The sequence below is a fragment of the Castanea sativa genome, chromosome 3 (genome assembly GCF_040712315.1).
Source record: "Castanea sativa cultivar Marrone di Chiusa Pesio chromosome 3, ASM4071231v1".
NCBI classification, from domain to species: Eukaryota; Viridiplantae; Streptophyta; class Magnoliopsida; order Fagales; family Fagaceae; genus Castanea; species Castanea sativa.
In genome coordinates, this window is record NC_134015.1 from 42,298,858 (window position 1) to 42,324,542 (window position 25,685).

The 25,685-nt window shown below is 34.8% G+C and overlaps 1 protein-coding gene across 1 annotated transcript; it reads right to left on the reverse strand.

The window, feature by feature from the left end:
• Positions 1-281: 281 nt before the first annotated feature.
• LOC142629927 (putative ABC transporter C family member 15) lies at positions 282-7,174 on the reverse strand. Its single transcript, XM_075803975.1, has 10 exons — positions 6,073-7,174; positions 4,557-5,986; positions 4,376-4,462; positions 3,675-4,277; positions 3,408-3,572; positions 2,852-3,146; positions 2,016-2,536; positions 1,833-1,896; positions 1,475-1,714; positions 282-1,133 (listed from the first exon to the last, which is right to left on the reverse strand). The coding sequence occupies exons 1-10, from the start codon at positions 6,911-6,913 to the stop codon at positions 1,009-1,011; spliced, it is 4,371 nt and encodes a 1,456-aa protein (XP_075660090.1). The 5' UTR covers positions 6,914-7,174; the 3' UTR covers positions 282-1,008.
• Positions 7,175-25,685: the final 18,511 nt, after the last annotated feature.

The window sequence follows — 25,685 nt, forward strand, 5'->3', positions numbered from 1 at the left end:
CCAACTTCTTAATGGTTTTCATCTAAATCCACAATTAATATCACTTTTTTAGTTACCAATAACCACTCACTACATCAGCAGTTTGTAAAAAATCTTGTAAAACAAGTTTGCATCTTTAGTATTACTCTAAAAAAACGTATAGGTGAAGAAAAAAAAAGTGCTACATTGTGGGGGAGGCAAACAATTCTTTCTTTTTTTTTTTTTTTTTTTTTTTTTTTTTTTTGTGAGAAACCAAACAACTTTATTAAACTAAGAAAAACCAGCTAAATCAACCTGAAAAATAGGAACTAACTGTGGTAGAATATCCTCCATCCATACAAGGAAGTCTGGAATATTAACAGCAAATCTAGCTAAACTAAGCACAACCTTTTACATTCTCTCCTAGCATGAGAGTAACATAATTGATTAAAAAAACTAGCAACTAAATAACATCATCAAGAAGTAAACCAAAAAGGTGACAAATATTCAGCACCACTTTGTCAAGACTGGATCAAAGTTTGAGAATCACCCTCTAAAACAGCCGAAGGAATGGCTAACTCCGAAGCAAACTGGATAGCTCTCTTGGCAGCCAAAGTTTCGCCTCCCAGCGGACTAAAACTCTGTGAAATTAGTTGCGACAGGAAGGCCCACACCAAACCTTGAAAGTTCCGAATCACGACGCCAATGCCGGACTTGTTCATATCAGAAAAAATAGCCCCATCGAAATTTCTTTTAATCACATTAGCAGGTGGAGGCTTCCATTTCATCCGAGGTTTTGGTGCACGAGGTTTCAGCATTGGTTGAACATCATAGAACTCCTGTAAGCGATCTTTTGAAACCTGAACTAGCTGGTGCGTACTGCAATGTGGCTGATGAAGTCTGGAAATGATGCATGAAGCATACACGCTTATGAATTATCATTATGGTTGAACAGCATAGAACTCCTGTAAGCATGTGTATTATCTCACCATAATGGTAATTCATAAGCATGTATTCTTTATTGGTTTGCATCATAATCTTAGCCTTCATTCAAGATATATCCCTGTGGCAGTTACTCTTGGATGATCTCCTCAAGAATTCAGCCACCAACTTTGAGAATGAAGAGGACTTAACCTTGAGTAACTGAGCTGGGGAGTCATACTCTACAACATTACCTGTATTAAGCAAAATATCAGCACTAATAGGCTCAAATCATTCACAGTTGAATCTAATATTAAGTAGTTCTATAGTGCTAATTTATGTTTTTTGGATTTTAATTCGTCTGAATATTTTATACTTAGTGAAATTAAATAGATAGTGGCACTAGTTTCTGTTCTTGTTAGCAATATGCTTATGTTTCAAACAAGGTCAATTTGTGTGTGTGTGTCATCTACTTGTATGCTTAACATAAATAAAGTAACAAACTAAATATTTCGTCTTTATAGCCCAGGAAGTAAGTTCTATCCAATTTTAAGATGGAATGTACTTTAAAGTTTCTTGGAGTTCCTAGATTTACCTTCATCAAGAACCAGAACCAATTCATTGTCAATTACAGTGGGTATACCATGAGCAACAGTAATGACTGTGCATCCCTTTGTCTCTTCTCTTATTGTTTTTTGAATTAAATTATCTGTCGCAGTATCTATAGAAGCAGTAGCCTCATCCAACACAAGAATTCTTCTCTTCTTGAGGAGAACCCTGGCCAGGCAAACAAGCTGTCTCTGTCCAACACTCCAATTTTCCCCATCTTCTGCGACTGCATCATTGCCCACATTCCAAAATGAAAATCCAAGCAATAAAAGAAAAATGAGTTTGTGAAAGAGTGGGAAAAGGAAACAATAAGTTTACCAAAACTTATTTACTAATTTCTATACCTGGTGCATCAAGAAGCCTTTGGTCCTGTTTCACTATCTCTGCAAGACGACACTTTCTGATAACCTGACATATAAGCTAAGTTAGTGAAGGAAACCAAAACAAAAAAAACAAAAACAAAAAAAAAAAGAAAGAAAGGGAGAAGCTTCAGTGACTCTTTCAAAAAAGTATTTTTGAGTACCAACCTCCCAAATTTCTTGATCCGAATGCTGTTGCAAAGGATCCAGATTACTTCTGACAGTCCCCTGAAACAATGTTGGGTCTTGTGGTATTATACCCAACCTGGACCTTAAATCCTGCAAACCTATTTTACAAATATCAACTCCATCGATCAGAATCCGTCCTCGTGAAGGCTCAACCACCCTAAAGAGTGCTTGAATTAAAGTTGACTTTCCACTTCCAGTCCTCCCCACAACTCCAATTTTCTTCTCTCCCGGGAAGGTGCAAGTGATCCCTTTTAGAACCATTGGAAGTGCAGGATTATACTGGACATGAAGGTTTTCAAGCTCTATCCTTCCATCTGTTGGCCATTCTGGCTTTGGCCTGTGATCTTCAATCACTAGGGGTGCTTCACTTGGTATATTAGTAAATTGGAGAATTCTCTCTACTGATATCATTTTGTTCTCAACATTGCACAGATTCCAAATCACCCATGCTTGAAGAACATTTAGGTTCAAGCCATAGGTAGCTGCCAGTCCTGCTAAGCCTGATATAGTTCAACCAGTGCATTAGTATAACATTGACATTTAATGGATTTAGTCAAATGAATTGAAGGATGACTTGATTATTGAAAAAAAGAGAAGAAGAAGATCTGTTGAGCACTTTAGAATGGATGGTATCAGGTATGAATAGTTGGTAGAAGTACTTAATGTGTAAATTTTCACACGTTATCATTGAAGGGTTTTAATCTTGAGTAGAAATAAATGTAAGATTGTCTTTTTTTGTTTATGTTGTATGTAGTTGCCAATTGCTACACTTTTTCTGTTTTTTTATTTATAAGAAGAGAGGCAGGAAAACTTACTGGGGTCAACAGCTGACCTAGGCAGGCTCACCAAGATTAGCAGAACAAGGAAGAAGACAAGATTAAAGAGAAAGTTGATCCGAACACACAACCATTCCATTGTGGCAGAATTGTGAAAGGCTACGCGAGAATAGTCATCAATCAGGCTTAGAATTCTTGTCACAAAGCGCTCTTCCTGATTGAAGCAATGAATAGTTGCTGCCCCAGAAACTGATTCTGAAAAGTGATGCAAGATTGGCGCCTTTCGAATTCCAACCATTCGGGCTAGTTCTCTGGCAGTGGTAATGTAATAATCCTACAGAAAGGTGAAATGAACACCACAGTTTAGTGATGCACCATTGTAAGAAACATGAAATTTTTTAAGGATTAAAAGAAAATGATGCGTGCAGCATATATGTTTAAGAGTATAGTTAGATAAAAAATGTTTAACCTTTTTCATTAAGAATTACATGAAGTGTGATGCTTTGGTACATTTTCTTTTGAAACATATATAGCTTATATCATAGTGAAGCTGTCAAAATGCAAAATAAAATTTTAAAACAGGATTTGTTCTTGCCTGATACCACATAGAGATGGCAAGAACTGCAAGGAAGAGAAGGAAGACTTGCCATGCGACCTGGGACATTAGAATGATGATACTTAATAGCTGAATAAGTGCAAATGCCAATCCTGCTAATCGGTAGGGAATGTCTGTGTCTACAGTGCTTTGATCTGTAGAAGACTGCAATGGTGAAAAGAAAAAAGGGGAAAGTTATTCTGGAGTTTTCACACAAACTTAAAACAAAACAAAATCTTTTGTACTTTGAGATAAACAAAAACATACCCTACTAAGGATTCGACTTGAAGGTGTAGAATCAAAAAAGGAAATGGGTGCTCGGAAAACTGATGTGATCATTCCACAGAAGAGACGCTGAGCAGTCTCAACAGCAATAGTAGCTAGCAAAACTGCCCTTCCGAGTATGAAGATTGAGCTCCCACCAGACATCAAAGCGAATATCCCTATCATATGCTTTCTACTGACTTTGCCTTCCTCCTCTGTTGCCCATGCAATCCAATAATTGCTGCCCATTTGTAGTCCTTGAAAGAGAACTTGACAGAGAAGAATAACAGGAACTAGAGCTCCTTTATAAGCAGAATTAACCAAGGTCGAGTAAACACTCCATTTCACTCGACCAGTTTCTGTCTCTTCTTCTTGAATTCTTGCTGTAAGTTTTCCATTATCGATGTGAGCTTCAAAATTTTCTTCTGTAACTTCTATCTGATTTATCTTACAGGGTCTACTAGTTAAGGTATTATCATCTTGGAGTGGTTTAACTTGGTTTAATGATTTTCTATGAGCAGCCATTTGTCTAACAAGTTCACCATTTGGATCTACTATCAGATCTTCATACTTTCCTGACTGGACTATCTTTCCAGCTTTCATCAGCTATCAAAGTAAGCATTTAAAAACCAAGTGATAAGAAGCTTGAGAGGACAATGATCTTAATTTCAGAGAGGGGCTGGACAAGGAATTCAATAACTTACCAGAACAAGGTCGGCATCATCTAAAAATTCCACTTGATGAGTAGCATAGATGACAGTCTTTTGGGACAATAGTTGCATGAGACACTTCTGCAAAAAAGAATTCTATATTTAATTGAAATCCACGAATGGTGCATCCATAATAAACAAGTAGTTAAGACACAATGAAAAAAATGTAACTTGCCTTGAACAAATAGGTTGCAGTATGTGCATCAACAGCACTGAAAGGGTCGTCCAAGAAATAAACATCGGCATCACTATAGACAGCTCTTGCCAGTTGGATTCTTTGCTTTTGTCCTCCACTCAAGTTCATCCCCCGCTCTCCAACTACACTCAAATCTCTGTCTTGCCAAATCTTGATATCCTGATTCAAAGCACAGGCTTCTAGTACATCCTCATAATATGCCTTGTTCATTTCCTTTCCAAACAGCACATTCTCTCTAATCGTACCTGTTTGAATCCAAGCAGTTTGGGGCACGTAGGCCTTCCTTCCATAAACTGTTATTCCTCCCCCAGAAATCCTGGGAATTTCACCAAGTATACTAGAGAGAAGACTTGATTTTCCTGACCCAACCGGACCACAAACTGCAACCTTGTAACCTTTCATTATCTTCATCTTCTCCAAAATTTTTATTGTAGGTCTCCTTAATTTTTCTTCACTTGTTTCCCAAGCATATTCCCCTATATCAATTTCAATTGCGAAATTCGAAGAATTTGAAGTATGATAATGTATTAGCTTCTTTTGATCTTCTTCTCCAATGAAATCTTGGATACGATCAATTGAGACCTTTGTTTGAGCAATCATTGAAATGAGCTCAGGTAGGTTGTAGATAGGTTCTTGTAAAATTCGAAAAGTGGCCAAGGCTGAGAGGACTGTGCCTGTTGTTAATGGCGTCTTCAATACAATGCAGACACCAAAAGTGACGACTGAAACAAAAGTTGGTGAAGCCCAAAAGAGAAAGGCCACTGCTGAGCAAGAATACAGGTATTTTTTCAGCCAGCTTCTCTCAGTATCCCTGAGATGAAGGAGCTTCTTTAAGAATGAGGGTTCCCATGAATGCAGTTTCAAAACTCTCATGCTCTTCAAAGTCTCTGAAGTCACTTTGATTCTTGAATCCTTAGCTTCCATGATCTTGGAGTGAAGCCTTTCTTGCATGTTGGCCAAAGGCGTGTTGCATACCATCACCAAAACTGTGGCAAAAAGAGCAGCAATGGAGGGGGCAGCTCCTAGATTCCTGTAGAGGATGATCAAGGCCAGAATGACCTGGACTGGAAGCAGCCAAACTCCATGAATGTACCAGCAGAAGTCTCCAATTCTTTCAGCATCCACATTGATTAAATTTATAATTTTGCCGTTGCTTAAAACAACATACTTAGTGAATAGAGATTTCTTGTAAATTAATACCATTAGAGCTGCCTTTAGTTGTATACCAATTCGCTGAGCACCAAAATACCATTGTCGTTGAGTTAGTGACTCAACTGTCTTTGCAAAGAAAAAAATGAATGCAAGAATCAGACCATAGTGGGTGCTTGAATTATCTTCCTTTACCAACAGGAAATTCACAAAGTTTGTGATTAAGAGGGGACCCGTATAGGATGCAATTGTGTTGATTCCTATAGGGAAGAAAAAGAACAAAAGCATATAAATTATGTGGAAGAGAAAATAAAATAATTGTAAGACTACAAGGACAGAGTGGTACCTGCAAAAGCTGCATTCATGACCAAGGATTTCCATATGGCATAGGCTATGGCCTTTGGCAATAACGATGCTTCGAATTTCTGTTTTCTAAGCGATTCTTCCAGCAACAAGGAAGCATTTTCTGCTGTTTCTGATTGTGGAATTGAAGGAATATGAGGTAATTCAAGCTTTTGAACACGACCTCTTCTAAAAATTGGGTTTAACCATTGGAAAGTAAGTTGGCTCCAAATTCCAGCATTTGTGAATGCACCATCTTCACCATGGAAAGTTTCATTTTCCTCTTGCAGTAAAGGCTCTACTACGTCACTGTGTTTCCTAGTACAACTAGCAGGGAAAGCATTGAAACAAAGAAGTATCGCCAAAGGAAAGGAAACAAAATCAACTATGTTAGGTTCTGGCAAAGGACTTGGAAATTCTATGGATTTCAAATGTCTGATAGTGTAAATGGAGAGAGAAGCTGAATCAATGAAGAAGGAAAAGACCCACCAGAGGATAAGGATTAATGGCCACCTTTTGTCTCCACTAAGAATTCTATTTTTTGATAGGACTGCTACTAAAGTAGCTAAAGCCCAAGTCATGAACAAGAAGACAGAGTTAATAGTGATAATCCTATGATTCCAATATTCATACAAACCAAAACCAAGGTACAAAGTTGAGATGATGACATTAGATATAACAGTGATCATTGTCAAAACTCTAGACCCTCTAACTGGTCCATGTTTCTCATTTATATCACCATCTCTCCTTTGTCTCCAAACATTTTGCGAAACCCATGTCAGAAATGCTATGACAAATGTTAAGTTGAGAAACTCTAAGGAGATACCAATCATGACAGGCTCCATATTCTACAAGTGTCCCAGTTCAAGTGTGATGAGTATCGTGGCTGAGAACTAGAGCAAAGTGAGTCTGCAGAGAAAGCAAGACCTGCATATCAATGCCTTGATAATACAAAACAATGGCAAGAAAAGCAACCGAATAGAAATTGAAATTGAAATATTCATAAGTAAAACAATAGCAAAAATTCAGAGGATATGGATTTAAAGAACTAGTACCACCAGAAGGGACGTGTTAAAGAGGAGCAACCTGTGAAAATTTGAAGGACCCACGTGGCTCTTTAAGGGTAGGGACAAAAGAGTGTTGAAGTATTTGTGCACAGTACAGGTTTGAGAGATTCTTATATATAAATAAACAACACGCATAAACTGTTCCCATCACCACAACCACCACCACCACCACCTTGGAGCTATCTCTGTCACTTTTAATTCTGAATGGAATAATATTTATGGACTGAGATGAGGTGGAATACTTAGGGTATTATTGTACTTGATTAGTATAGATAGTTGAGATTTAAAGTTATAAAAAGTAACTTTAAATCTCAACTATTAAATATAAAAATAGATAAAATAAAAAAGTAAAGGTAATAAAGTACTAAAAAAAATTATAAAAGACTTTTTTTTTTTTTTTTGAGAAACAAATTATGAAGAATTTAGGTGAATTGCACCGGATCCCAATTCAATTAAGAAGAAAAATTGAATGGAGACTAGAATCTTAACAGTCATTGCATCTCTTTGATTGGATTGACCATATCTATTTTCCTAACATCAAGCTGTCATTTTTTGAGCATTAAGAAAGTAATAATGTGTTCATGTATGTCTTCATTACAATGTCATACAACTCTTTTTATAAATCTTTTATTTTTTCAGTTTTTAAAGGAAATTAAAAAAGAATATATATATATATATATATAAAAGATCTTACTATGACACTATAGACTAATAGAGCAAATATATGGACAAAATCTATTTCAAATACTTTCTTTTACAACTTGTTTAGTTATAAATGGAAAACAATATTGGTATTGATTGGAGTTATGGACCATGTTTCTTTCTCAACCAATTTCAACATATTGCCATTTTCTAAATTTAAAAAAAAAAATTCAACATATTGCCTAAATAAATTGTGAACTCTATTGTATTCTAACATTGATCTATTCTAAAATAAGGTTTTGAAATTTATGCACCCTTATCTATTTCTTGCTTGCTTTATATATATATATATATATATATATATATATATATATATATATATATATATATATATATATATATATATATTTTTTTTTTTTATCTTTTTGCTTTGTTCTCTCTCTCTCTCTCTCTCTCTCTCTCTCTCTCTCTCTCTCTCTCTCTCTCTCTTTTTCTCTTAGCTGACATAATTTTTTAAGGGAAAGGTAAAGAACACCACAAGTGTCAACGGGATGTCTTGGACAAACTGAAGTGTGCTCGTGCCCAAGTGGACCCATGTTTTTCTACATATTTTAAAAAAAAATGCTTAAGTGGACCCCAATCCATGCTATTGTCGGCAAAACATACTATGAATAGCCAAAAAAAAAAAATTGGAATTGCAATTTTGCGCCACTGATATAGTTCACTCCTAAGTCCCGTGACTTTGTATCTATGTCACGAAAGCAATCGTAGCCGATGGTCCTGCCAAGTGGCGGCCATTGAGTTGTAGATGGCTACCCAGATTGGACTGGACACGTGGTAAATTAGGGTAGGAGTGTGGAGAGGAAAAGCCAGCCGACAGTAAAAGTGTGCACTTTTTGCTCCATCCTAGGTGTAATAGTAAAATGAGAAAAAATCTAAGAAATTATTACAATATTTCTGGCTTTTAGGGCACTCTCATCAGATATGTTAAATGTGCCAAATGTCAATTATTTAACTTTTGACATACTAAAATATCAAAAAATAGTATTATGAGATGGGTTAAATGTGTCAAATTTTTGAGATATGTTACAGTATCGTCTCAAATATGAGACAGTACAGACATTAGTGTCAAACACTATTTGGCTTATTTAATTCATTTTTTCTCTCTCCTTCTATCAGATGTCTCTCACTCTCTCTCGTCTGCAACACATCTCTCTCTCTGTCTGGCCAAGCCGATCTCTTTTTTCTCATCACCGTTTCGCCACGCCGATCTTGTTTTTTCTCATCACCGTCTCGCCACACCGATCTCACCACACTGAGAGACAGAGACCGTCTAGGCTTGCCACTGATCACTGACCCACTTTGTGACGAAGAGGAACTCCAGTGTGAAGGACTCGGTGGCCGGAAGTGAAAACTTCCCTCAGCGACGGTGATGGAGGCGTCCGATTCAAAATGTCTCGGTGTATGTCCGATTCAATTTATGATTTTAATGTAAATTGTAATTAATTTTATAATTGATTTGGTGGATTCGGGATGTAAGTTTGTTTGATTTGGTAGATGTGAGTTTGTGCCGGTTGTGGATGTGGGTTTGTTTGGTTTGGCGGATGTGGGTTTGTGCCGATCTCTCTAGTTGTGTTTTTTTTTTTAGCTGGCGTTGGTAGATGTGGGTTTGTGCTGGTGGTGGCTGTGGCCATTGTTGCGACAGTGTTTGTTGGTGACCATTGTTGTGGCAGTGGCGGTTGTGCCGTTGTTGTGGTTGTTGATGATGATGATAGGGAGGAGTTAATATATTATTTTAATGTGTAATAAATATTATTTTAATACATAGAATTGAAGGATAAAACATCTGATAAATGAGATATTGTAAAATAATGTGGTAAAATGATAAAGTAGGTGTTTGGTGTGTAAAAATGACATTTTTTTTTTGAAACATCTAATGAGAATGCTCTTAGTGCACGTTTAGATTGCATTGAAAAGGAAAGCAAACGCACATTTGCTTTTTTTTTTATGGGTTTCGTGCATTGCTTACGGGATCTGCAACTACTTTTTTTTTAGTAAAAAAAAATTTAAAACTGGATCTTCGACACTATTCACACATTTAAAATTTATTTTACTACTGTGTTTTCAATTTTCATCAATAAGCGGTATTCAAACAGACCCTTATTATGCGTTGTGGGCACTATGTTAAATTAGCCGCTCTTACTATTTATTAAGATGTCAAGTTGTGATTGGTGTGTGTGTGTATTATTTGTTCATTCATTATTTAAAACTATTTTAGTACTTTTCCCTTCAGGAAATTTTTTTTTTTTTTTTTGGTGCATTATTGCTTTTATTGCTCACTCATCTATGTAAGTTTGTAATTAAATTGGGAAGATGTAATTGTGATTAGAACAATGATATCCAAAACTAAGGTTATATTTATGGGCACAATGTTAAATTAGCCGCTCTTACTATTTATTAAGATGTCAAGTTGTGATTGGTATATATATATATACACACACACTTATTACTATCATTATTTGTTCATTCATCATTTAAAACTATTTTAGTACTTTTCCCTTAAGGAAAGATTTTTTTTTGGGTGTATTATTGCTTTTATTGCTCACTCATCTATGTAAGTTTGTAATTAAATTGGGAGGATGTAATTGTGATTAGAACAATTATATCCAAAACTAAGGTTATATTTATGGAATTCGAATCATCATAAATCAATTGATATGTTAGCCTAATAATAAGACACCTCATACAATTATGAAAAATGTATGAAAATATACATTCATACTTTATTGAATCAATTGTATTTTTTTAGTACTTTTCTCTTGAGGAAGGAATTGTCTTCTTTTCTTTTTTGTGTGTATTATGACTTTTATTGCTCACTCATCGGTGTGAGTTTATAATAAAATTAGGAGGAAGGAATTGTGATTACTGATTAGAACATTGATATACCAAACTAAGGTTATATATATATATATATATATAAGGTTTGAGTTCAGCATACACAAAGAATTAATTAATTTTTTAGTTTAATATTAAGATTAATTATTATGGAGTGATCATCATTCTTATTAAAAAATAAAAAATAAAAAATAAAAACCGAAGGAATATATTTCATTTCTTATATATATATATATATATATATATATATATATATATATATATATATATATATATAAAGGTTTGAGTTCAGCATACACAAAGAATTAATTAATTTTTTAGTTTAATATTAAGAGTAATTATTATGGAGTGACCGTCATTCTTATTAAAAAATCAAAAAAAAAAAAAAAACCTAAGGAGTATATTTCATATCTCTGGCGGGTTTGTTTTGATATTGGAAAAGCAAAAGGTAGAACCTTTCTAATCAAAACCTTTTCTATTATTAATTATCTTAGTATTATCTTAAGGAATTTGATCACATGCTAATCCAAAAAAAAAAAAAGGAATTTGATCACATGAGACAGACATCATTACGTCATAATATCTTTTTGTTTGAGTGAATTTTTCTCATGTTTCCGGTAAGGAAAAAAAAGGTCATAGTGTTGAATTATAATATTTGTTTAACTTTATTAAGTTTGAATATAAAACACCACCAACCGGAGTTTCGTAATTTAATGAAATTAATAGGTCTCTTTTACCAATATTCAAGATAATCAAGGTGCAAATATTCATTTCAAAAGAAAAAAAAAATGTTTTTTTAAGAAAAAAAAATTTTAAATACTCTCTTCCCACTTATTGTAACATTTGAATTATCCAAAAATAAATTCATAAAACACTATTAAAACATTTTTGTTACTAAATTAATGTCTAATTAATGGGTTAATAATTGAAATTGTAATGTTCAAAAACTAAATTAATATCAATTCAGGGAAATGTTTGTAAAAATCTCTATTTTAGTTTGGTGGTTTTGTAGTTTTCTGAAATAAAATAATGGTGTCTAACCTTTAATAAAAACAAAAACAAAAACAAAAGGGACGGTGGTCCTTTCTGTCCTTAAATTTAAAAAGAGGTCCTTTTGTATGCACGTAAGTTAATGTTATATTGTTAGTTAATCTATGTGCATTTATGGGGTTAGGGACCTTAGGTTATCCAGTCCAGTGTGCGTTATCACATCACTCTTTACAACTTGATTTAGCACTACAACTTTATTCTGAAATATTAACACATGACACCCACTTTCCCCACTCAATAAAGTTTCTGCTTTCTGGCGACTAGTTTATTTATCTTTTCTTTTTCTTTGTTTAAGAAAGATTTTGGATCAAACTTTCTGTTTATAGAAATAGTACTGTAGTATATTTTTTGTTTTGATTGAATAGAACTTATACTATTATATTGAGTTGAGAGTGCCTAGTGCATATATGGACCCGGATTGAAGAGGCAGAGAGAGAGAGAGAGAGAGAGAGAGAGAGAAATGATTTTTCTATATCTGTCTCTCACCCATGATGGTGATTTTATTATACAATATAAGATTCCTAGAATGGGAGAAGGAATTCCCTGTATCGAGTATATGCTTCTCATCTCTTACCGTGGGTGAGTCTTATTTTTCCTCTTTTATAATTGGTGGGTCAATAAGACCCACTAGTTGTGAGAGAGGGGAAATGTATACCTGATACAAGGTATATTTTTCTCTTGATGGGCTGCTAGAATAACTCAATTACTATAAAGTTGAACTTATTTTTATTTTATTTTATTTTACATAGTTATCATATGTTGTTAACCTCTTGAATCATTTTTCATTAAACTTTCAAACACTCTATGAATGAAGAGATGTCAATTAAGTTATAAGACTCTTAATCCAAATTTAAGTAATATCTATGATTCATGGTGGAGTAATTGAGTTTCTGCCATATTTAACTCCATAATTCATGTTGGGTCAACTAATATTACGTTAAAAATGTAATAAATGTATCTATAACAACAGCCACAATAATAATAATAATTATAATAGCAAGAATAAAAACAGTAAACTTCAAAAACATGGTACACTTTCTATCATTTCAGTCAAAAAAAAAAAAAAATGGTACGCTTAACTGTTACCAAAATTGATGATATCAATGAGTACATGGTGTCGACATTTCTGAGTAAAGGAGGGAGAAAAAGATGTAAACTTTTCCTTGGCAGCCTAATAGCCTGTAACTTGGAAAGGACCACTTACTTCCCAACCTTTTGAATTTCGATTCACGCCTACTAGTCCCATGTACTATCTTCTGGAAAGCTCTGGACCTCCATTTCATTTTCCTACTTTGATCATTCATGTATGATGATTTTGATTTGACAATGCAAACTTCTTTTCTTGGCCAGAATTATTTTACACCACCATGAAGATTTTGATTTGACAATTTCAACTCTTTTCCTTGGCCAGAATTATCTTACACCAACATGAATCATCAATCATGGAGTTACATGTGCTCCTTTCATCTTTCTCCCTCATAAACATAAAATCATGAATACAGAATCCTATCCTAATCTTTAGAGAGCTAGTGTATCATTAGACAGTGGTTGAAGGAAGTTGATCACACATCAAAAATTGATTTTTTTTTGGTAAAGTCATCAAAAATTGATTAGATGTTTCATCCTCCTTTCTTTTGAACCAGAACACTTTTGACAAATTGTCATCTTGTGCTGACACTAATTTTCTCTGCTGCTAAAAATAATTCTGTCAGTCCTTTATATAGCAAAAGCTTTCTTTTTTCCTTTTAGACATCCTTAGTTGTGAGCGGGAGGATTTGAGTTTTGAATTCTTCCCATTGAAAACACTGGGAAAGCCATGCGTGCTGAACTACAAAACTTTTGATTTAATTAGGCTAAATACATGAATTTTCTTTTTTTTTTTTGGGTGAAATAGATACATGAATGTTAGCCGTCTTTAATGACCTCTTTACGTCTTATCACAATTAAAAAAATTCCCAAATTTACTGAAATTCGAGCACGTTTTCTCTTAACAAAAGTGTAAAAAGGTATGTTGCACCTTTTGTCTTAAGGTTCAATTATTATACATGGGGCTCACTTGAAAAAATGGAATCAGAATAGTGGAGTATGACACAAATGTTTTTATAAAGATAGGTGAGATTTAGGGTCTGTTTGAATGTAGTTGAAAATTGAAAATTGAAAACTGAAAAAAACTGTAGCAAAATAATTTTTTAATATGTAAATAGTACTACGAGACTCATTTTTAATAAAAAATTGTTAAAAAAGTACGTGAACAGTGCGTGCACAGTGCGCACACAGTACGCACACAGTGCCTATCCCCTGCAACAGAAACGAAAAGAAAGGAAAAAAAAAAAAATGCTGAACGCTAAACACGCTCTTACTGCCAAGTTCCCACATTTTATTATTTCCCAAAAAAAAAAAAGTTCCCACATTTTGGGCCTGTTTGGTTTAGCATTTTAAATTCACATTTTTACATTTTAAACAATATTGCATACATTTTCACACACTTTTTCACCTTCACGTATTTCAAAAAACTATAAAAATCATATCTCAAACTATTTTACCAAACACCCCTTTATGAGGGACAATGATTATCTCAAGCTCTCTATTACACATTTCATATACCTCTTTGAAATTATGTCAATTTTAAAAAATATTTACAAAGTTTGCAATGATGAGTATGTAAAAAGATTTTTTCTTTTTTGGAGTACTTGAATAATACGTGGTATAATTGTTCATGGGTTGATTCGATTAGGTTTGGTGTTAACCCATCACTTGACCCAATTACATTAGGTGTTACTGTTGGTTAACAAGTTTACCCAAATTTAGATGACCCAAACCGTTATGGCTATTGTAAAGTTGTGATTTACAACTATGTTTTTATGTTAATTTTAATTTCGTGTTAAATTTGATTGTAATTCTATTTAATCATTTCCCTGTATTTTTGTAGGATTTAATGTAAGGATTGTGTGTAAGAGATTGGTGAAGATTCTGTGAAGATGAAGAATTCGTGACTAGCTCACGAATGCCAACCCGTAAAAAGGCCACATGAGAAGTACACGCTGGAATCTGAAAAGTCTTTGCCATGCTGGATTTCGCGAGTCTGGCCAAGTCATGAGTGACCTGCGAAACCATCTGCCTAATGATTTTAAGTGTGCCTTTTCACATACTTTTACCAATACTATATACTCCCTTATTACCCATAAAATTGTTATAAAAAAAAATCCAATGAAATTTTTGAGAGAGAAAACCCTAGCCAAACACTTGAGAGTTAGAGGTTGTTTACCCACAATCATCTACATCATGTCTCTAAAGTTTCATTTACTCCTACCTCTCCATCTACACATCTTTGAAAGATTCTTAGCCCAAACACTTACCTCGCCCATTTTAAGTGTTGAGAGAAGTTTTGGTGTATATGAGAAGCATTGGAAGAAGTCATTAAGTGGTGGATGCAATTTGGAGCTAATTGCGGGATCCGAATAACTAATGAAGATATGGCTCCATGAAGCCCGTTGGTAGCAAGAACTTAAAGGGTTCAAGCACATTAGGTAGATTAGGCTCGGAGGGTCTCTTCATTATTCATGTACTCCAACTTTATTCACTAGTGGATCAATTTCGGCTTGGAGGGTCATGGAGGTTTCGTCAAGTACTTTGGTTTGCTCTTCAATAACACATATCAGTGTTATCTTGTGTTTGCATCTCTCTTCCCTACTCTTTAAGCTTTACATTTATTATTTATTGTTTATTGTACTTGCTTATGCCTTAGAATAGTGTTCTGGTTTTATTGTGTATCATTTACTCTTATTCCACACTTAATTAAGTTAGAGTAAAAGCAACTAAGTCGTAATTTAATATTGGGGGTCGAAATTGGCTATAGTGTTTCACACTATTTGAGCTTTCAATTGGTATCAAAGCTGATACACTTTTTGGATTTCGTTATCCTTGTGTGATCCTAGACCTTATTTGAGATGGATAGATCTCAATCCCTCAATACACCTACTTTCTTTGATAGGAGTAACTATACGTTTTGGAAAGTACGTATGCGTGCTTTTCTATGTGCTATTGATGAGACCATTTGAGACTCTGTTGAGAATGGTTGGGTGAGACCAACAACACCCAAGGTCGAGTGGGACAAGGCTACCCTTCTTTTGGCAAATGCCAATAGCAAAGCTATTAATGCAATTTTTTATGGTGTTTCAACTGATGAATTTCATAGGATCTCTTTTATGAAGACCGCTAAAGAGGTGTGAAAAATTCTTGAGACCACTTATAAGGGAACCAAGAAGGTTAAGGACACCAAATTGCAAATGCTCACTACCTTGTTTGAGGAAATGGAGATGAGTCGTTTGACTCATTCTATGGTAGACTCAATGAGATTGTCATTGCCAAGCTCAATTGTGGAGAAAAGATTGAGGATGCCAAAGTTGTAAGGAAAGTCTTAATATCCTGACCCGAAAGCTTCCTAACCAAAGTCACCGCCATTGAAGAGAGTAAAGAGTTGGATAAGATTAAGATCCAAGAGCTTGTCATTTCTCTTCAAACTTATGAGCTCAGCTTGCCTTCTCATAAGTCTAGGAAATCACTTGCACTCAAAACTTTAAATGAGAGAACCGGTGATTCCTTGGATGAGGATGATGTTGAGAAAGAGGTCGCTTATCTTGCAAGAACTTCTGCAAATTTCTAAAGATGAATAACAATGGGAAGTCATTTGGCAAAGGGAAATTTTCATCCTGCAAGAATGACAAGAAAGACTTCAAGAAGAAGGATGTAAGAAAGTCATCACCACCCGAAGGCATTTTTTGCTATGAATGCAATGGGCAAGGACATTTGAGGAAGGAGTGCCTGAAATATTTGAGAGGGAAGGGTAAGGTACTAACAAGCACCCTCAGTGATTTAGAGAACTCAAGCTCAGATTTTAAAGATGGATGTGATGGTGATGGTAACTACTCTACGTTTGTGGCAATTACCTCAATTAATTCAAAAGAAGAATTGAGAGGAATTGGTTGAGGAACTTAGTGAGCACACTGGTGTTGAAGAAGATGGAGTTTTGGATGGTGAGGAAGTGTACCTTAATGAAGGTGATAAGAAACTTCAAGATGTTAATTTTAAAGTTGTGTTTTACAACTATGTTTTATGTTGGCTTTAATTCCGTATCAAATTTGATTGTAATTCTGTTCAATCATTTCCTAGATTTTTTTGGGATTTAATGTAAGGGCTGTGTGTGAAAGTTTAGTGAAGATTTTGTGAAGATGAGAATTTCGCAACTAGCTCGCGACTGGCTTTTGAGTGCCAACCCGCAAAACAAGCCATGTGAGAAGCACATGCTAGAATTTGAAGAGTTTTTGACAGGCTGGATTTCGCATATCATTCGTGACTCAGGCCAAGTTGCAACCGCAAAACTCTCTATCTGATTATTTTGATTATGTCTTTTCACATTCCTTTACCAACACTATATAAACCCTCAACACCCATGAAATGTAAGAAGAAAAAGGAGTATTTACAAGAAGCTTTTGAGAGAGAAAACCCTAGCCAAACACTTGAGAGTTAGATATTGTTTACCCACAATCCCCTACATCATTTCTCTAAAGTTTCCATTACTCTTACCTCTCCATCTACACATCCTTGAGAAGTTCTTAGCCCAAACACTTACCTCACTCATTCTGAGTGTTGAGAGAAGTTTTGGTGCTTATGGGAAGCATTGAAAGAAGCCATTGAGTGGCAAATGCAATCGGGCAGAATTGTGGAATCCGGATAACTAGTGAAGACAAGACTCCGAGAAGTCCGTTGGTAGCTGGAGCTTGGAGGGCTTAAGCACATTGGGCAGTTTAGGCTTGGAGGGTCTTTTTGTTATTCGTGTACTCCAACTTATTCGCTAGTGGATCAATTTTGACTTGGAGGGCTGTAGAGAGGTTTTCACTGAGTACTTCGGTTTCCTCTTCGATTACATATCTCAGTATTATCTTGTGTTTGCATCTCTCTTCTCTACTCTTTAAAGCTTTAAATTTATCACTTATTGTACTTGCATATGCATTAGAGTAGCATTCCGGTTTATTACGCATCTTTTACTCTTGTTCCACACTTAGTTAAGTTAGAGTAAAAGCAACTAAGCTATAATTTAAAATTGGGGGTCTAAACAATCATTAGTGTTTCTACACTAATTGAGCTTTCATTTATGAAGCATTGCTTGAGGATTGTGGCAAGTATGCCAAAGTTGGTAAGAGTGTGGTCAAGAAGATGAAGAGAATTGAAGAAGACCATAAATCCACTCTTGCACAACTTAAGGATGCCAAATGTGAAGTTGAAGACTTGAAAGAGGAGCTGTTGAATGCTTACTTAAAGATCAAGTTTCTCGAACTTGAAGTGATTCAAGCTAATGTCAAAGTAGAGCACATCACAACCAAGAAGCTTGATAGTGTTCTTTCATCTCAAAAGCCTTTTCCAAACAAAATTAGACTAGGTTACACTAGTGAAGGAAGTTCAAGTGAAGAACCAGGAAGGGAGATGAAATTCGTATCGACAAAGGTTGTAGAAAAGCCCAGGATTGAGATCTCTATCGTTAAGAAGTAGGACATTGACCCAAAATCAAAGGCAAAAGGAAAGTCACTACCTAAGAGTTAAAGGGGACCTCAAGTGAAGCATTTTTGTCACCATTGTGGTATTCGAGGGCACATAAGACCCAATTGCTTCTAGCTTCATGCTCTCAAAAGGGCTAATTCTCTGCATGCTCAAGGAAATGAAAGAAGAACGTCATGAGGAAAGCAAGCTAAGGGAGAAAATGATGGTCAACTCATTGGAGATGTCATGAAAATGCTTAAGATCATCTCATCACGCCTAGCTAGCTTCACCCCGAGGTTTAAGAGTTATGTTGGTTGTACCCATCCGTCTAAGGATCTCACCCAAAGCACTCGTGCGGTGTGAGTGAAGAAGGGTACTCATACATGATTCATCCACTATGCCCATGCATTAATACTTCCAATGGCTTAGGGTCATAGTATCATGCATAATACCATGTGCACTCTTCTTGCTACAATGCTTCTTCTCTAGCATGTTTCTTTTAATGTTTTTTTTTTTGGTTTAAAAGGTTGTTTTATTTGTTGATCTTACTTTATTGCTTTCTTTTTTTGTGAGTAAAAATCCAAAAACTCATAAAAAGTAAAAAATTCCAAAAAGTTTGATCGCTTGTGTTGTGTCATATCATATGTGAGTTTGGCCTAATACCTTCATACTAATGGCATAGTGTATTTATGAGCTTAGCTAGTTATGTATGCACATATTGAATGTGAGTAAAATTTAGAAATCTATGTTTGATTGTTGTAAATAGATCTTCAAGCTTGTCATGAATGTCTCGCCAATAGTCTTGATTGATCTTGATACATGCGTAGACTTGATCCTATATATCTCCTCACATTTATTTTTATGTCAGAAAGCTCTTCAAACGTCATTCTCTAAAAGGACAAAGAGCTTAAAAAGGCCTTGCTTTGAAAACTAGTTAAACTAGGAAAATGTGGAGCAAAAATGTATTCAAATTGTTTGATGCCAAAGCTAAAGGCTTATTCTTCAAAGAAATATCAAAAATTTCATGGCATCGTTGCTCAAAAATTGAGTTGTATTGATCAAAAAGTATGAAAAATGGAAGTCAAATGAAAATCTTTCAATCATTGTAAACACTTTGGTGATGAGTCATATATGTTCATTTCTACTAGTGAGATAGGTCACTTGACTTCGTGCTATTTGTGTATGACTTGATTGAATTGACCATTGAAGTTTCATACTAAACTATGGACTAATTCATACTTGATACACACACACACAACACACAAGTGTACTATTCAATGAATATCTATTTCATTTGTGTGATTGTACGTGTTTAAATATGATGTGTGTATTCTTAATTGCTTGATAATCAAACCCAAAAAGATTTTTTAGTATTTTATTTGTTTCTGGAAGTGATTTTTTTCACTTTGGTTGTGAAAGTTTTTCTCAAAATGTGAAATTCTTTATGTTGAAAAACTTTGTGTTTGGCCATTTCGCGACTCCTTTCACGAGCGGTTCCAAGTCGCAAGATTTTTAAGATATTTTGATTTCTTAAAATTTTAAGCAGAGAGTTTCACGGTTTAGCCCTAACCCGCGAAATTCTTCCCTACGCATCTGCACATTTTGTGGGTAGGCTCGCAACTAGTTCACGAGTCATTGACTCGCGAAAGGTAGAAAAATACAGTTTTTAAAGGGCTCGAAAATTTAGTTTTCAAAAACCTTGTCTTTTTCTACTCCGTGACTCCCACCCACTAAAACTCAAATTTTTTTCAAAAACTCAACCAAACTCTTTTGGATTTCTATTCTAATACTTCTCTAAGGTATTTTTCATCTCTTTTAATCTTTCAATTCGTTAGATTTTGTTCTAGAATGCTTAAAACCTAGGGTTGGGTTTTATTTGTGTTGGGTTAGGAAAATTGAATTTCTTGTAAATTTTTTAAATTTTGTTGATTGGGCTTAGTCCCATTTGTGGTGATGTTGTTTGTGTTGGCCCCTTGTACCATTTTAACATGTATTTGAGGCATATTTTCATATGTTCATGCATTTTTTTCTCATATAGGATAATTGTATGCATGGTAAGTGTTTGATAAAATGCTCCTTAGGCCTTTTGGCACTCGTTTGGACTCCAATGAGTACCAAACTTGGGGATTTTCATGTTTACTTAATTGTAACATGTTTCTATCATTGCTTGTATGTTTTCCACATTTTGCCCCATGGGTACTTGTTCGTGCTTTGCTTATGCACACTTGATGCACACACCCCATCACAATTGACATGTCATGCATATTTTCATGCTCTTTGTCTAATTAGACTTCTAGCATTGTTTTCATGTCTTTGTGTTCTAGTATATGCTCTTTTACTTAGTTTTTAAGAGTTGTTTACTTGGTTTTTGTTCTAACTTGCATTTAATCAAGTTTGTTGCCATTTTTGTGTACGGTTTCTATTTGTTTCCTTTTGTAGATGTCTCCTCACAAGAAAACCACTGCCAAGAAACCCCTTAAGCGTCAACAATACGAAGAGCATCGCTTCCGAAATAGAGATGTATTTGAGGCATTCTTAGAATTCTATAAGAAAGCGGTGATTATTATGGAGAGAGAGGTGGACCTTGAGTCTCTTGACAGCACCTTCATTCCTAATGTGTTCAAAGATCGCACTTGGGCTCCTCTTCTCACAGGCTTAGTAGAGGTGCATGATATCTTGATTCAGAATTGCTTATCAAATACCCTTGTGGAAGGAGATCACCTCAATTGTTGAGTGAAAGGAAAGGAGTTCTCTATCTCAACCATGTCAATCCAATTTTTGCTGCAAATTCGACCAGTGATCCCTATGTCCTTTCTTCCTTATGGCAAGAGAAAAACACTAATTTCAAAAGAAGTTCTAGATCTTGGGGGAGAACGGAAGAGACAATCCCTACACACTACTAGCTTCTCTCCAGATATAAGAACATTGGCCTACATCATGCTCTTCAACCTCTACCCAGTGCAGATTCTGACAACTCTTTCTCAACCACAAGCACTGTTTCTTCATGACTTGTACAAGAAGGACATTGACATCTATGCTCATATCTATCATTTTCTTGCAAAGTGTGTCAGCAAGAAGAAGACCTAGATGACTTTGCCATTCCTGGGATTGATCATGTCTATCTTGCATCAAGAGTGGGCCAAGATTCCCCTAGGTTTGCCAGTCATGAAGAGGGACGATCCTATTTCTGCTCAAACCATGACTAGGAGCAAAGCTTGACTTCGTGGTCTTGAAGAGGAAGAAGGAGCACCAGGTGAGGACACTGCTCATGAGGGTGGCAACATTGATGATGAGATTGACAACTTCACCCTTGGACCAGAAGATTGTGAAAGACAGCCAAAATTAGGGGTGCTTTCAAAAAAGAGATTTTTAAGTGCTTTTAAGGGCACCTCTATTTTTGGGTAAGTAGTGTGGAGTCGCCACTTATTTTTTATACAAAAAAAGAAAAAGAAAAAATTAAATACAAATTTACATGACTGAATTATTCCTTTATCATTGATTGAATAAAAATACAAACTTAATAAATTGAGTATTACATGACTTTGGGTCCTAGTTACAAACTACCAAAGCATTACATGACTTTTTTTCCTAATTACAATTTATCCCAAATGAAAATAAAGATAATGCCTAGGTCTACCTATCTAAAGACATTAAATTCAGATGCTAGGTTACCGAATGGGAAGGTGTTAGACACCCATTTCGCCTAGATAGAGTCTGGTCTTCTAGACTCTCATGACCGATGTACCCTTTTATGCATGACATGAATGATATGTTGCACACATGAAAAACTAAATCACATAAGTCTATTTATGAATGCATCCTCTTCTTTGTTAAAAAATTCAGATTTGTGTTGTGATAAATAAAAATTGATTTTGGGTTAGAAAAATCAGATCTGCTTTTTGTAAATGTAAAAAAAAATATTTTTTGTATAAAAAATTCAAATCTATGTTTATTAAATAAAACAAAGTCTTTTGGTTTTAAAAAAAATCAGATCTACTTTATAACAAAAATATTAGATTTGTAGAGAATTAGAAAAAATCAAATCTGTTTTTTATGTGAAATAAAATAAGAAAAAGTTTTTTTTTTTTTTTAAGAAGAGGCCTATATTCATAAAATAAACCTATGCTACATGCATCAAACAAAACAAACAAAACTACTCATGACTTTCTTTTTATTTCAAAATCTGCTTTTTTGACAAACATTGAGATCTGTATCTAAAGAAGATATAGATCAGTTTTTTTGGATTAAAAAAAAATTCAGATTTGTATTTGAGGAAGATACAAACCAGTTTTTGTTAAAAAATTCAAATCTGCATCTAATGAAGATGCAAATCATTTTTTTGATTAGGAAAAATTAGGATCTGCATCTAATAAACGTGAAAATCAGTTTTTTTTTTTTTTTTTTTTTTAAAAATATGATAACAAGCAGATTTTTGAAACAAAAAAAAAAAATAGATCTTTACAATAAAACATTAAAACATATTCCAATAAAGAAAATATCGACAACACATGATATGAACATTTAAAAATTAAAACTAAAACAAAAATTTATTCATGCATTATCAAATTAAAAGAGTTAGAAGAAGAAGAAGTAAAGAAAAACTACCTCTTGCATGGACGTATTCTTTTTCTTGAGAAAATATTTTAGGGCTCAAAGAAATTTATGCAATTATCTTTGAAACCTAAAAAGCCTTACTTACAAAAAAGAAATTCTTAAAACTAAAGCCTCCAGAACTTCTTTAACGTAAGAGAGAAAATACCAAAAAGGGAAGTTAGAAAGAAGAGAAATCTGAGAGCGTGAAAAAGTGTCCTGAATTTCAAGATCCAGTCTCTATTTATAGAGGATGGAAGGCTTGAAAAAATAGCTTAGAAGATTAGAATACGAGCTGGGACGCATCCTTATTACAAAAAATCGAAAAGAATGTGTTTTAAGCTCACCCCAATGCCCTCGGGTTGAAGCCCAATTGTGTGCCATTTGGCACTCCAAAAGTGCCGATCGGCACTTTTGGGTGCCAATCCTGCTTTTGAGTTTGGGTGCATTTTGGACTTTTTTTTATAGGTTTTTTGAGCCGAGACTTGTGCTTAGACGCGTTTTTAATCCATATTCTAAAAATTAAACTCTTTTCTGAATAATTTAGGTCTTTTCAGCAACAATTGTCTTGTTGATAAATACTCTAAAAAATCTTGATAAAGTGTAGACTATCCACAATTTTATTATTATCCAATTATCCCCTTTATTCTCATGTAAGCAATCCTATTTTTGACACTAACTAATAACCAATCACAAAATTATTTAATTAATTTTAATTTTTAACCAATCAGAATTAATTTAAATTAATCATGTGTGGTTGACTCTACATAGACACAATGCATGCTAACCGTGCAAACTTGATCCTGTGATATCTTTCAATCCGATGGTCCGATTTGGAAATCTGGCCTACCGTCACGACCGTTAGAACCTTGAGATCATTTTTATGATATGCAATAAACAAATTAATGCATGTAATGCATTCATGAATTTTGGGTAGATGAATGGTCATTCCAGTCATCTTCCTTGATTAAATCATAGGTGCAAAATCAAGTGTCTACAAAGATATGGACTCCTCACCTACTCAGGCTCAACAGGAGTAGCCACAAGCTCAGCCTCAGGTGTAGCTATAGGCACCAGCTCATGCTCTAGATCGCCTTGATCTTATTCTCTACTATCTAGATCACTTGTAGCGATTATTTGATGAGCATTCTATTTACTCAACACGTCAGTTCACCTACCTCCAAGCACATATCACCGCTCTCTCTACCCAAATACAAGATATGGGGAGTGAAGACTAGCATCTTTGGCCATTCCAGTAAAAAAGGGGGAGTGGTATTAGCTTGAGGGGAAGTATATTTTGAGGGGGAGTAGAATTTTAAACTTTTACTACTCTTATAGTTTATTTACATTGCTTTATTTAAAGCTTTAATTACTTTAGTCTAAAACTATATTTTCTTTAGTACTTGTATAGCTTGGTTTTTATAGCCGTTCTTAGTGCTTTTAGTTATCTATTGCCTCTTGCTTTAGTTTCTTTAATGCATCATGTGTTTGTTGGACATGCAATTAACTTTTGTACTGCTCGTAATTGCTTGTGTGTCTGAATGTTCATTTACTCATTAAATGTTCATTGTGGTCATTTCTTATTGACTGTTCATGTTTGATCAAGCTATGCTATATGTTCATATATCATTTGTTTTTACTTGATCGCATTTTACTTGCTCTATATACATGCCTTGTATTCAACTTGTCTCAAACTTAATGAATCTATTTGTTATGTGCAAGTGTTTCAGGATACATGTGTATATGGTTCAAGTGCTTCACAGGTTTTAGATTTAGGTGTGAGTGAGTTTTGCCTCTGTTCCCAAACTCACATTTTAAGTCTAGAATCTGTTTAGGGGTTTTGTCATGGAATAGCCAAAGGGAGAGATTGTAAAGTTGTGATTTACAACTATGATTTTATATTGGCATTAATTCCATGTCAAATTTGATTGTAATTCTGTTCAATCATTTCCCTGTATTTTTGTGGGATTTAATGTAAGGGTTGTGTGTGTGAGATTGGTGAAGATTTTATGAAGATGAAAAATTCACGACTAGCTCGCGACTGGCTCGAAAGTGCCAACCCGCGAAAAGGCTACGTGAGAAGCACATGCTGAAATTTAAAGAGTCTTTGCCAAGTTGGATTTTGTGAGTCATTCATGAGTCAAGCCAAGTCGCGAGTGACCCGCGAAACTCTCTTCTTGATGAATTTGAGTGTGCCTTTTCACATACCTTTACCAATACTATATAAACCCTCATTAAACACGAAATTGAAAAAAAAAAAAATGGGACTTTTTCAAAGAAATTTTTGAGAGAGAAAACCTTAGCCAAACACTTAAGAGTTAGAGATTGTTTACCCACAATCATCTACACCATTTCTCTAAAGTTTCATTTACTCCTACCTCTCCATCTACACACCCTTGAGAGGTTCTTAGTCTAAGCACTTACCTCGCCCATTCTGAGTGTTGAGAGAAGTTTTGGTGCATATGGGAACTATTGGAAGAAGCCATTGAGTGGCGGATGCAATTTAGAGCTAATTGCAATATTCAAATAACTAGTGAAGACATGGCTCCATGAAGCCCGTTGGTAGCAGGAACTTGGAGGGTTCAAATTCATTGGGTAGATTATGCTTGGAAGATCTCTTCGTTATTCATGTACCCCAACGTTATTCACTAGTAGATCGATTTCGGCTTAGAGGGTTGCCGAGAGGGTTTTTGCCGAATACTTCAATTTGCTTTTCAATAAAACGTCTCGGTATTATCTTGTGTTTGTATCTCTCTTCCTTACTCTTTAAGGTTTACATTTATTATTTATTGTACTTGCTTAGGCCTTAGAGTAGTGTTCTGGTTTTATTGCATATCAT